Here is a 13884-nt window from a genome sequence, read left to right as displayed (position 1 = left end):
GCTGAGCACCACATTTTCGGTGTGGGCATCTAATTCGGGGAGGGAATCACTTTTTTTGAGAAACAACTGATTTTGTAGGTGCATCATTCATTTTTTGAGGCTATCCTTCACTTAGGGGTGCACATCATTTATTTTAGGTGAAGGTCTAAGATTCTGGGGCTGCATCACTCAGTTTGAGAGCCATCATTTATTTTGGGTTAAAATCATGTTGGAACTTGGGGGCGGGAGAGTGGGGATGATTACTGATTTTTGGGGAGCAGCATGATTTTGGGAATTAGAAATCCTGTTTACATTGCATCACTCAATTGTGAATTTGGGTCAATTCACCCATTTTGGTGAAGAAGCTGCCAATAAAATACAGCTGCAAACCTTCATCTCGTAGCACTTTATAATAAATGGCCATGAATTAATACTAAATTACAATGAGTCCTTTATGAAATTACAGATTACATTCACGCCAGATCAATATCGAAAAATAGGCCTTTATGCCCATTGCATCACTCCTTGTTTTTTGTTTTTTGTTTTTCCCCCAGCTGCCCTGTTGTTTTGTTTTTCTTTCTTCAGCTCCTCAAGAGCCAACAAACAATAAGGACAAAACTGGCAAAAAGCCACAAAAAAACCCCCAAGTACCCTTTTTACAGAAATCTGCAATTACAGGAGGAACCTGAAGAAGAAAATTGTTATTATTTTTGCCCTGCCTCACCCAGGTTTGCTTTTGAATTTCTCCCTGTCTCACATTTTAATTTGAAATTTGCCCTTTTGCTTTCATTAAAAAAAAATCCCATCACAAACACATTATATTTTCACAGAGCTGTCCTCCCCCTGTGGCTCCTTTGGGATAAACCTCCACCATTTTCCCATGTGGATGGACAGTCCTGTGGAGAAACCATTCCCAGCAACAACACTGAATTTCCTTCTGCCTGGGTGAATTTGCAGGGAGGAGGTCACCATTCAATTTTGAGAGAAAAGTTGCATTTTTTTAAAACCAATTTCTCCCACACACACACCTTTTTTTTTTTCCTGATTCAGTGTCAAAACCACTGGGGAAACTTACTCCCAGCACCAAGAAATCCAAGCGATGGATGCGTTGGCCCAATGGTGAAAACCCGCTGTCGCCCAACATCATCTCAGCATGGCCTGGGGGAAACAACTCCCCCCTAAAAATGCTTTTTCTCACCCAAAAATGGAAGGGAAAAGGGAAAAAAATAAGTTTAAAACCTGGAAACAAAAAAATTGTTCTGGTCACAATATGTGCCTTGTAAACATGTGTCCTTCACTTCCATGCACTGAAGTGGTGGTCCCCGCGCTCCTGCGGGCATCTGCGGCATCCGCCAGCACCTCCAGTTTGCTTTTTTCTCACCAATTCAGTTTTTATTCTTGCCTTTCTTCTTTTCTTTTTTTGGCATTTTGGGAGGGAAATTTTGCTTCTGGTCTTGTCACTGCTCTAGGAAGAGCGCAGGACTTTACTCCAGTGAGTCACTGTGGTCCAAGCCGAGGTCGGCACCAGGTGCTGCCGGGAGGCCACCAGGCTCTTCCTGCAGCTCTTCCTCCTCTTCTTCTTCCTCCATCTCCTCCTCCTCCTCCTCCTCCTCCTCCTCCTCCTCCTCCTCCTCGGTGCCATCAAGGGAGTCGTCATGGGCCACCAGCATGGCCTGCTGCATGGCTATGGTGGCTGTGGCTGATGAGAGGGGTTGCAGGTTGTCCACACTGAGGGAGCCTGAAATTAAAAAACAAAACAAACAAACCAAGAAATAATACAAAAAGGACAAAATAAAAAAAAAAGTGTATGAACCCAAAATAACGCAAGCAAAAAGCTGTACCCAGCTGGAGCATCCTGTAGGGTGTCCCACCCAGCCAATCCCCAAAGTCCATCTCTTAGCTTTTTAGCTCATGTTATCATCATTAAATAACAAGAAGCCATCATAGTGTTTCTATGAAGCAGCTGAAGTTTCAGGAAGTAGATGCCCAAAATGGTTAGACAGATCTTAATTTCCACCCTCCTGTCCCTTCATCTTCTCTCTTTTCATCTTGTCTATTCCTCTTCATTTATGTTATCTGCTCCCCCTTCATCTGCTCCTTTTCTTGTCTCCATCTTCTCTGTTCTCTTCATTTTCACCACCTGTTCATCATCATCTTCTCCCTTTCCATCTTGTCTCCTGTGTATTCTCATTTCACCTTCATCTCTTAACATTCTTCTCTTCATTGCATTGTTGTCTCCTCATCTTGACTCATCCATCTTCTCATTTTCAATTTTTCATCTTTTTTTCATTTTGGCTTCTCTCTCCATCTCCCTCTTTACTCCCTCCCCAGCACCTGGGGATCCCCCATAGTAGATGGCCTTTGAGGGATGTTATGCTCCGGCAGTTCCTCATTGCCTCCAGCTTGAAGGACCTTGTGTGGACCACCTCTACAACCTGTTCTCCTTCACAGATGGTTAAAGGGCTCTAGAAATCCTTCACTAATAATTTAATGCATGACTGCCCCCCTAGGATGGGGCATTCAAGTGTTTGTCCTTACCGTCAGGATTTGTCCCTGAATTGCCACCTTGCTGCTGCAGGACCCCAGCAGCAATGGAGTTGGGCCAGAACCGCTGGGTGGGCCGGTGCTGAGATTTTATTTTCTTGGTTTTGGGGGCTGGGTCTGGGTTGCTGGCATCAAGCATGGGCTGCAGGATACGTCGCCGGGCGTTGATGAACCTTCCCAGGGAAAAGAGAGACCATTGGAGTAGGGAAGAGTCAGCATTTCATTTGGAGTTCAAACAATTCAATGAGCTGCGAAGTAAAAACCCTTTCAAAACTGACTGCCTGGCCCCAAAATTTGGGTTTTTTTAAACCTATTTTCTTGGTCTGTGGCACGTGACATCGTCACATTAATTTTTCCTGCCAGGAGTTAGAAGCTGCTCACCACCGAGCTCGCCACAAGAGGGCACTGAGACATTGCAAACCAATGCTGACAATTAACCCACCCATGAGCTCATCTCCCAGAAATCATCCCAAACTTCCCATGTTACCATCCAAAAAAGCATTTATAGCACGAAATAGGGTGGAATAGATATCCAGAGCCTGCAAGATGCCTGCAGGGGCCACCGATGCACTCACCAATTGTTGACTTGCAAGAGGGTCAGGTTTGTCTGGGCAGCAATTTGCCTCTTCTCATCCTCTGTGGGGTAGGGGTGCTGGAAAAAAGGAGAGATGGGGCAACGAAATTACTTCCCTGCAGGCAAAATGGCAGCCCCGAGTGGAGTTTGGGGTTTTTTTCCATTTTTTCACCCCAAATTTAGTGGATTATTGCATTTAAGGTTGCATCTGAGAATATCCGGGTTTCCCTGGTGTTCTCAAGGCTTTTTCTTAAAGGAAAACATTTTTTTTTAATTTAATCTTAGTGATTTTCCAACAACGGTCATTACTAAAGGTGGGATTTGGGAATCAAAACCTGCCATGATCAACAATGCTCCTTCAGCGTACCTATAACATGCACTGAAACATCTGCATTAGGAGGCTCCCAGCACTCAAAACTTCCAACATCCCACTCCCAGTTGCGCTAAAATCCTCCTTTCCAACTCACAAAATGAAACTATTACCGAACCAGCCCTGTGTATCATGTTTTTGGAGCCTAGAGTCAGTGTTGATTTAAGAGACTTCTTTTCCAGCTGTTTGCCCCCGAAGTCTGTTGAGTTCCTTGACAAAACCACTTGAAGTCATGCAGGAGACACCCATCCCACCCAGGCCTCGGTAATGCCAAACTGACTAAAAATGTCTCTTTTGTGAAAAAAAAAAAAAAATCTCAATTTTTGTTATATTCCTTCTTCCTGCTGGTACTACAAAACTCCCAAACCCAAAACACTGATGAGCATCGATGCTGTTGAATTAATCCTGCATCATCTATAATTAGTCAGATGAAGAAATCCCATGGGAAAGCCCAACCATCTTTTGACCGTGAGGACCAGGCTGAGAACAAGAGTCCAACAGTGCAGTTGAAGTATTTTAGGGGTTTTTTGGATCCAGTTTTGGAAATTCCACACCATGGTGTTCTGGGAGCACCTGGTAGAAAATCGTTCTTCAGTTTCTAGTCTTCTAAATTCCTCTTCTGCTTGTAACCCTCCAGTCCAACCCTCCAAAATCATGGGAGGTGCACAAACTAGCTTGGGATGGTACTTCTCTGGTTTGGTTTGGTTCTTCATGCATTAAAAAAGTAATTTTGCCACCTGCAGTGAAAACCTGTCATCCCCAGAATACTCCCCAAAATAAAATCAAACCCACCTTGTGTACCTAAATATAAATTGGGACAAATCATGACATCAGCCTGTTAATTTTGGGGGGGTTTTGCCTTTTTTTCCCAGCTTTCAGTGCATTTCAGCAGTTGCAGTGCTCACCATGAGGTGCTGGAAGAGCCATGAGCGCATGATGTTGGTTGCATGTTTGGGCAGGACACCTCTCTTGTTCTTGGACTTCTTGTCCTCACCATCAAGGAGGGAGGTGATATCCAGGTTCACCTGCCAGGAAAGAGGAATGGGGAGAGAATTGGCTCTAAACTGTGATGGGCATCCAAAAAGGAGGAAAAACCAACCCAAACCAACCCCAAAACTGAGCAAAAGCAATCCAAAACCCAAGTACAATCAACCTTAAAAATGAAGAAAACTCTCCCCAAAACCTACCCAAAGAATCCAAGCAAAACCAATCCCATGAATGAGCAAAAACAACCCCCAAAATGGGCAAACCCAATGCCAAAACTAAGCAAAACCAACCCAAAGCCCAAGAAAAACAAATCAAAAAAAATTAGGGAAACCAACTCGAAAAGGGAGTGGTGTGACTGCAAAACACAGCAAATCACAGAGAGCATTCAAAAACCTTTTTATTTCCCCACAAAATTTTCATGAGATCCCCATTTCCTCTAGGATCTGTATTTAACATCTTCAATTGTTTTTTTTCCCCCTATTTCACAGAGGACAACAGACTTTTTTTCCACTATGATGGCACTAGCACAGCTGGGGACCTTGGTACTGATGTCACCATCATTTTCAGTACGCAATTGTGGGGGAAAACACTTTTTACCTTTCAAAAAAAAAAAAAAACCCAACTAAAAAATCCCCCCAAAATATTTTTAAACTTCAGGTTCAGCCTGTGCCCTCTGCGAATCTTCGGTCCTCATCCATTCCATTTCCATCACAAATAGAAATGTGGCCATTGAGGGGAAAAATTTGCTTCTCTCCCTTCCCCCCGCCCTCCCCCCCAAAAAAAACCAACAAAAAAACCCCAAAACATTTTGCTGCAAGAGAAGTTTTAATGAGATTGTGAGGACAGAACTGAAATATCAGCGCTCAAGCTAAAATGGGATTTTTAATTTTTTTTTTTTTTCCCCTCAGCCCTTCATCAAAATGCTTCTCCTGGATAAATTAAACATAGGGCCATCAGGTCCCTGCCATTCCTCTGGGCTCTGGTTGAATAAATCATGCCTGTGGTGCAAGAAGAGCATCCAGAGGTGCTTGTCCAGGGCTCCCTCTGTGCCCTGATTTTACCCCTGCACTTGCTTTTCGCCTTCACAAAAGGTTTTGCTGCAAGATTTTGGCTTTCAACAGGGAGATATTAAAGAAAAAAATTTTTAAAAAATCATTACCCAGGTGTCATCCATTTCCAAAATGTCATTTACTTATTTATTTATTTATTTTCTTGCCATTAAATTGGCATCTTTCAAAAAATAAAAAATTTAAAAAATTTTCATTTTGGGGGAATTTTTGCTGATCTGTCCCCAGGAAACAGTAGATTTTTTTTTGACCAGATTCCTGGCCAGTGGAGGCTTGGAACAGATCCTGAGTCAGCAGAGATAGTCAGGGTGTCTACATCCATTTGTACTCCAAACTTTCAACTTAATGCAAGATGTAGCCAGACAGGGAAACCCCATGTAGCTAATGACCCCCCAAAAAAAGAATAAAACCAGAGGAAATGGTGAAAAATCTCCTCAAAAATCCAGAAAGCAAGGGAAAAAACTTAGCTGTTCCTATGAGTATTGTGATTGGTGTAGCAGACAGGTGATGCCGGTAATCACGGGTCCATACTATTCTATTAATGTCATATGTAGTGTAATAAAAATAACATAAATAATATTTTATATTAATTTATATTAATTATTTTATAATAAAAATAACAAATGCAGTTATATATAATAAATATATTGTAAACATATATTGACATTTATGTTATGTCATGTTCTATTCTACTTTATTCCACTTTACCATACTATACTGTACTATATTGTATAATTTTAATTAATTTTTTAATTGATAATTCAGTTAATACAATATTTATAGTATAGCCATAGCATATGCATTGCTATAATTTGTTAGGTCTTCGTTAGAACTTTTCAGATACCCTAGAGGCACCTGTCAGATGGATTTAATCAAAGTTTCTGCTAATTAAAAATTTAGGATACTCCCAAGTGCTGAAATTTATGAAGAAACTGAGGTTTTTGCTTGCTTCAGCAGCACAAAAGAGCCCCTCAAATATAATTTTGGGGTGGGACAGATCTTACCTGGGTATTGGGGATCTGTAGGGTACCAGGGGCGATGGCTTGAGCAAGGACCTGGCCTTGTGACGTGACCATTGTCACAGGCTGGTACAAGGCTCCACCTATGGAAAAAAAAGGCTCATAGGGGCAGATTTTTACCCCCAGATTTTTACCCTTCCCCATCAACTAGCTCCCCTGGGGTCCCCACCTGGGACGGCGGGGGAGCCGCTGCCGCTGCTCATGGCCAAGTTGCCCGGCGTTAGCGCAGCTGCCGGCACCACGATGCCTGGCGGGGGGTTGGAGGCAGGCGGCAGTGCGGCAGGTGAGCTCTGCAGCATCTCCTGGGGGGGGGAAAAAGTAATTAATTAATAACTTGAATTTTAACACATGGTTTTCATTACCCCCGCCCCCCCACCTCCAATAAGTTGGCTCCGTTGCCTTTTATCTTCTGGAGCTGGTTCAATGGGCAAAATTGGAGGGTTTTTTCCTTACATCGCTTACAAAAAAAAAGGGTGGGGAAAATAAGGATTTCTGCTTTGCAAAACTTCCACTTAGTGTCTTCCCCAAACTCAACTTCTTTGTGCAGCCACAATTTCCCATAAGGAAGAAGAAAAGGAAAAAAAGTAACAGCATGATGGTTTTTGGGTTTTTTTTTTTGTGCTTTGACTAGAACTGCATGAAGCAGCATCTGCTAAAAAGTGGGGTAAGCCCCTCAGCTTCCCCTTGCCTGAATAACAGTAAAAGAATTAAGTACCCCAATTTTGTATCAGTCCTTGCAGCTTGAAGATAACTTGCAAAAATGTGCATTTTTTTAGCCAGGAGCTGTAATCTTTGTAGGAACCCTAGCTCTGGAGTGGTTTTGTCAAGGGAGCAGCAATTTCTCTTAATTTTGATGCATTTCTCCAAGAAATATGTTTTTTGGTTTAAGAAAAGAGGATCCTTCTGGACTAGCAACATGCAGTGACACTGGTGAAGGTGACCATACATGTAGCTTCTCTTTTGCTCATAATAAAACCATAAAGATCGTTATCTCTACATGCAAATAATTCTTATCACAGGAGAGTAATTTTACATCAAGGAGTGATGTGGGTGTATGGTTCAGCAGGGAATTAGGGTGTTGTTGTGTCTGTTCTTATTTGCCATCGCTGAGGTAAAAAATGTCAGGTTTGGTTCTGCATTTCCCTAAACTCTGCAACAACTTCTTTTTGGCCTCTCCATTGATGACCAGATTATTATTTATCTGGGAATTTTGCTGCAATTGTTATGAATTTTTTGTTTCACACCCTAGACATTCCTTTTCATAATTAAATTAATTTTTAAAAAAAATCATATAATCAGAAAATGTACCCTTTTTTTTTTTTTTTTTTAATATCACTTCACCATCTTCAGCCTTTTGGGGGAAAATGGTTTTCAGTTTAAAAAACAAAGATTACTCAGCAAAACCTGGTTGCTTTCCTATACACTTGGACTCGGCTTTTGCTAAGTGCCCAGCTAACAAAAATGGTAGAAATACACAAAACCAAATGGGGTGGGGAAAAGCCATCACATAAAGCCAAAGGAGATGAGAAATTTGGACCAGTGTTAAGACCTCCAGCTTTCTTCTCCCTCCTTGTGTTTCCTCATGATTCCTCCAAAGAAAGGAATGGAAGAAGATAATTTTTGCAAGTGCATTGGGAAGAAATAATTTGGGATATCAGAAAATGCGAAGAAGAAAATGTCATTTCTGTATGTAAGGGGCAAAACTATTTTTAACAGCATTATATGGTGGTAAAAACTGACATTTTTTGGGTGGCAGGGAGGAGAACTGTGCCAAAACACCAGCACAGCTGACTGCAAAAAAGAATATTGAGAATTAGTAGGAAAAAAAATTAAAGAAATTAATGATGTTTCTGCAACCTCACCATGAAGCTACCAATAGAAGAGGAGGCTTAAAATAAACGTAGCTATCTACAAGATTTAAAAAAAAAATCATATATATATTTTACATACTAATTGCCTTGAATTGCAAATGTCAGCCAAATTATACTACACTTGTGACTTTGCTGCAGTAGGAAATGGTTTCATATTTTAGAAGCTGAAGAAGCTAAAACATTTCTTGCAGTTTTGAAACTTGAAGAGAAAATAAAAAGGCATCACTAGAGGTCTCTGCAGACCCACTTCTTGGCACCAACCCTCCTCAAATCAATATATCACTGAATTAAAAATCACTTCAATGAAGTAAAAGATCTGGTACAAACCCTTTCCTACCATAAGGCAAATATCAACTTCCAAATGGCTGAGTGTATGTGGCACTGCTTGGGCTGACATTCTGCTCATGCCTCATGATAAAAGCAGTTTATTTTGGGGTGTGTAAAAATTTCTGTCTCATCAGAACTTTAAGAATTTTATCTATGTTCAAGTTAAGCTGGAGAAAAATTAGAGTTTGTTGGAGAAAAAAGAAATAGGAATTCAGTGAAAAAGAGTTGGCCAAACTCAAAGGTAGGAATCATAGAATCGTCTGGGTTGGAAGGGACCTCTGAGATCAACAAGTCTAACATCAAGTCCAAGAAGATCCATGAGACTCCTTGGTAGATGGATGGGTGGGTGATGGAGATGAAACAAAAATTTTAAATTGCTTTAAATAACAGAAATTCAAGCTTGTCCATAGGGCAAACCTGAATAAATTAATATCTATACAGAGAAGTGCTGCACTGAGTCAGGTCAACCCATCTGTTAGCCTCCAACCACCAGCAATATGAGGAGGAAGACAAGAAGATTAAACACTGTCTTGGAAATGGCCATATAAACACTGTTGTCACTCAAAACAAGAGCTGAAAGAGGCAAGATCTAATCCAATTTAAACAGCCCTGGGAGTGCTGTGATGGAGGTTCCTGATATGAATGGCATTGTTTTTTTTTCTTGCAAGTGAAGACAGCTGTCTAAGCTGGTAGGACCACTGTGATATCAAAGGAAATTTGAACTGATTGACTTTGGGTTAAATTGGCTTTTCCCACCCCCTGTCCTGCAACAGGCACCTCCCTTGTCTGAAAAACTCAATAAATATTCATTAAATGACGGGAGGGACTTTAAAAGGGTCTGTGCCCTCATTCAAGGAAGAGCAATGAAGCCAACTGAAAAACAAACAAGAAAAATAGAAGAAGGAGAATGGCTCACTGTACCTGCAGGCCAAAGAGGCTAAAACAAAACAGGTCACGAAATGAGAAAGTGATAGACAAAATAGGGTAGAAAAGTTATTATAGGGTCAGGGAATGTTCTCCACACAGAAAAGACCCCAAACTTTTCACCCCAAACTTGGCTGTGACCAGGAGCCATGTCCAGACTTGGTGACAGAAAAAGGTTCATCAAGAGTCAAAACAGCTGTCTGGTGTTCTCTCATCTTTCCATCATCTTCAGGCATTTTTGCATTTCCAGAATTTCTTGCATTTTTATCTTTAAAAGCACAACTAACACCAATAAATCCAACTCCCATTCTCCTGCAATGACATTTTTACAGCTTCAGCTGTTGTCTTCTTATTTTCAGTTGACATCCTTGTTACTGCATACCCCGAACTTCTTAAGCAGGCTGTCCTGGGATAAAAAACTTTGCAAAAAATAGAAATATTTCACTTTCATAACCAACCTGGTATACATCCTCAGAAAATGCTCAATGCCCCCTCCTAGTCCTGTGAAAACCCGTTTTCTGAGAAACCTCCTTCATTTATATTAATCACATTTCTATTATTTAGATTTTAATTCCTAAATTAGTGGCCCCTGAGCTGGTTTACCTGCCTTCAGTGTAAATTTAATTGGACAATAATCAGCAAAATTATCCCACTCGCCATCTTTTAACTATGGATCCTGTAATTCTTCACCCCTATGAAGCATCCCCAGCCCTTCAAACTCAACTTCAAACTCAATATCCAGTATTTCACCCCTTTTTTTCAAAACTTGCAGACTCTAGTGTGCTCCATGAGTTGAGGCCCTCAAGCATCTGATATTGCGTAGTTGGATAATTGGAAGAAAAATCACCATTGTATCATCGCTGCTACGTCATACAATGACCAGATAAGATGGTGTCTCCTTCAGGTCTATCACCATGAATATTTTGGCTCGTGACAGCTCTCTTGATCACTAAGTCAGTGTTTCCCCTCCAGTTGGGTCTTTCTTGGGTGTGTTCCTATTTATTCAGCAACTTGCCTCCAAATCCTCACTGGAATTTCTCAACTTTCAAGTCTTACTCAGAGGGGAAATGTCGGTGGCTCCAGGTCTGCAGGAATCGAAGGCTCTGGGTACCTCTCCATGGGCCCGATTATCCAAAGACGCGTTGCTAATTTTCTGATACGATCCCCACCTCTTTGTGAGGCGCTAAATCCTCATTACTTTTACTGACCGATGCATTCTAATTAGATCAACACTTTAAAAAAAAAAAAAAAATAAGGAAAAGAGGGGAAAAAAATATCACAATAGCCACAGGATGGCTTTCCATCTCATTAACTCCTTCACTTATTATTTTCATGAAAATTACTGATAAAAAACGTGCATCTCCATTTGCTGGGACCGGGAGCTTCGTTGGCTCATATCTAACATCTCTCTCATCACCCGGGATGTGAGCTGTTGCCATGGTGATGCACAATAATAGAAACTAATAAATTACAAACGAGATGCTCGTTGAGCAATTATTGTTCGCTTTTATGCAAGTGTCTTGCTAATTCTGATCATAAGGAATGCTACCATAAAGCAGCAAAGGGATAATAAGTCCATTTCTAGAGATTATTGCAAAATAGAAAGCAGCCGGGTTGTTTTTTGTTTGGTTGCTTTTTTTAAGATAATGATTTAAGTGGTTTGGTGCTTTCACAAAACCCAAATAAGAAAGAAAACTTTTGGGGTTTTTTGTCCTTCCAAAGCTAGGGGAAGAGAGTGGCCGCAAGCGTCACACATTGGAGCACATCAAACTCTGCAGTGCTTGGACATGAGATGCTAAATCCATTCTTTTTTCCTTTCTACAACTCTAAAAATGCCCTGAAACACCCTAAAAAAGTCACACACTCCTTCTCCTTTTGTGGGGAAATCCCCCAAAGCTTCCTGGAACCTCTGGCTTATTTTGAGTTGATTGCAGTTATTTCTAGGGGGATTGGGCAACCCTGAATTAAATTTTCCCCCCAAAAATCCAGTATCTAGGACAGAGAAATCCCTACAGGACATCCAGTGTTGCACCAAGGAAGATTTCTGGGATGCAAACAGCCAACATTCACAGCAAATGCACATGAAAACAACAACCTATGGGAAACTTCCCCCAGTTTTTCCAAATATTAAGTTAAAACCTCTTATTTTGTCCCAAAAGACACCAAGGAGCAGCATGGGTTGGTCATTTCATTTCACAGTTCTGCAGTTCTTAGACATCTTGTACATGCCCACTGTGCTTGAAGCACTGAATGTTTCCTTCTCCCAGATAAAACCCAAAATATGCAAAAAAAAAAAAAAAAAGTCAAGCTGGGAAAGCTGGCACCTGTGAGGGAGAACTGAAAGATGTGTCAGGGCAAAAGGAGGAGCAGAGAGGCAAACAAGGGTTTAGCGAAACCCAAAACTGTGTTCAGTTGCCTTGAAATAAAGACAAGAATGGGAAGAGAAGAAATGGAGAAAACTGTGGTGTTTCTGTCCCTCCTACCAAGAAATAGTACTGTTTCATGAAAAAATGCAAATTTCCTGTTCATTTTCCCATGTACGGGGTTTATACGATGCTTTCCCCCCATGCTTCATTGCTGCAACAACAGAATTTAGGTCTTCATGTCTTGGCTTTGCTGAGACACAGACAGCTCTGCCAAACCCATGAAAAAAAGGCCATGAAAGAAATTAATTTTTAAAAATCACCATAGTGTCATTTATTGCACCATATGAGCAAGTTATGGGTTATTTTTAATTATTTTCCTCAGCTGGGGATGGGTTTTGGTGACTTGCCAGGAGGCCACAAGAGTTGTAGACCAACCTCCCAGCCTTTCTGGCCCAACTTGCCTGTTGGCCAATGGGCAATGGTGGTGCTTACCAGTAAGCTGAAGGTGTTACCTGGGGGTGGAGGGTGATGGAGGAGGGGTTGGGGGAGTAGGGCCCCCCCAGGTCATTCCTGAGTAGGTTGTCACTGTGCATCTTGGTTTTGAGGCAGGTGATGTATCGGTTGCAAAAGTCCTTGCACAACTCATTGACCTTCTCCAGCTCCAGGAGGTGGATGCGCAGCACCTGGATTGCCTTCACCATCTATGCAAGGACACAATAGCCAAGTTAAAATTCTCTGTGTGTTGGAAGAAAAAAGCCTACTTTATTCTCAATATTCCTACCCCAAATACAACCTCAACAGAACCGTACAGTAGAATTAAATGCATTTCCTTTCTAAACACAACAAAGAAAAAAGAAAACATCTATATTCTCACCCATCCCTCCACCTTCCACTCCCCATCACTCAAATTTCTGACACCCAAAGAAGCTGAAGTACCCAAAAATTACTGTTGCCTTCAGGAGAATTTTTCCCCATGCCCTAAAAAAAGTCCAAGCCCATAGCTCTTGCATGTCAGAAAGTGTTTGGTTATTCTCTGGAGATCACTTCTTCTAACAAGCTTACAGGGCTGCAACCGTGCCGTACACCATTGCCGGTGCAAAGCCTGGGCCTCATTAAAACGTGCCCCATAAATGTTGAAAAATTTACACATAAAACATTCCTCTCGCTGAGCTGAAACCTTCAGTTTTACAGCCGCTATTTGAAATCTTGCATAATATATAAAGTTTCAGCTATTCACTCCGGGGCAATAAATTCAGTTTTATGTAACAAAGCGTCTTTGCATTTCAAAGGGTGTTTTTTAACTTGCAAATTTTAGTGGTCATCTTTACAAACTGCCACTCTCCATGGTTTGGAAACAGCCCCAAAAAAGCCAGAGCCAAACTCAGGTGGAGGTTACACCATGGAGAAAGTGAATTTTCGCTTGGCAAAAAACAGAGACAATGGGTTGTGGCTGGAAAAAAATTTTTGTTTTTTTTAAATGTTTTGGGGTTTTTTTCTTGGCTACATTTTGGCACTTTTTTTGGCTTTTCTTTTCCTGTTGGCACAGGCAAAGTGCAAGGTGGAGGCATCGTGCCCCAGCTCCCCCAGAGCTCAATGGCCATGAAAGTCAATATTCAAGGGCAAAGGCAAGAAGACCTGACACATGTATGTATAAAAAATAAATCTCTCAATTATCTCAGCTCATTTGCTCAGGGTCTCATTTTATGTCCCTGCTCCACTGCGCCGTATATCTGTCCGGATAAAGAGTTACAATCCGACGGCGTACGTGTGCGGGGTTGTAAAAAATACAGATGCTGAATTAATTGACTGTGTGGCAGTCGGCAGCTGATTGAGTTGATAATGGTGAGATCTGACCT

The 13884-nt window shown here is 41.4% G+C and overlaps 1 protein-coding gene across 8 annotated transcripts in view; it reads right to left on the bottom strand.

Moving 5' to 3' along the window:
• Nucleotides 1-630: 630 nt before the first annotated feature.
• PKNOX2 (PBX/knotted 1 homeobox 2) overlaps nt 631-13884 on the bottom strand; it is a 70266-nt gene continuing 57012 nt past the window's right edge. For all 8 annotated transcript variants that reach the window (XM_030464782.1, XM_030464784.1, XM_030464780.1 and 5 more), the window contains 7 exons: nt 12541-12729; nt 6710-6842; nt 6526-6623; nt 4373-4492; nt 3099-3175; nt 2518-2696; nt 631-1717 (listed from right to left, as the gene is read on the bottom strand). In XM_030464782.1, coding sequence (XP_030320642.1) covers nt 1464-1717; nt 2518-2696; nt 3099-3175; nt 4373-4492; nt 6526-6623; nt 6710-6842; nt 12541-12729 — 1050 coding nt within the window. In that variant the 3' untranslated portion in view covers nt 631-1463. The remainder of the gene's footprint in view (nt 1718-2517; nt 2697-3098; nt 3176-4372; nt 4493-6525; nt 6624-6709; nt 6843-12540; nt 12730-13884) is intronic.

The sequence above is a fragment of the Calypte anna genome, chromosome 24 (genome assembly GCF_003957555.1).
Source record: "Calypte anna isolate BGI_N300 chromosome 24, bCalAnn1_v1.p, whole genome shotgun sequence".
NCBI lineage: Eukaryota > Metazoa > Chordata > Aves > Apodiformes > Trochilidae > Calypte > Calypte anna.
The sequence above is the reverse complement of the archived record's forward strand: the minus strand, read 5'-3'. Positions and strand labels throughout refer to the sequence as shown.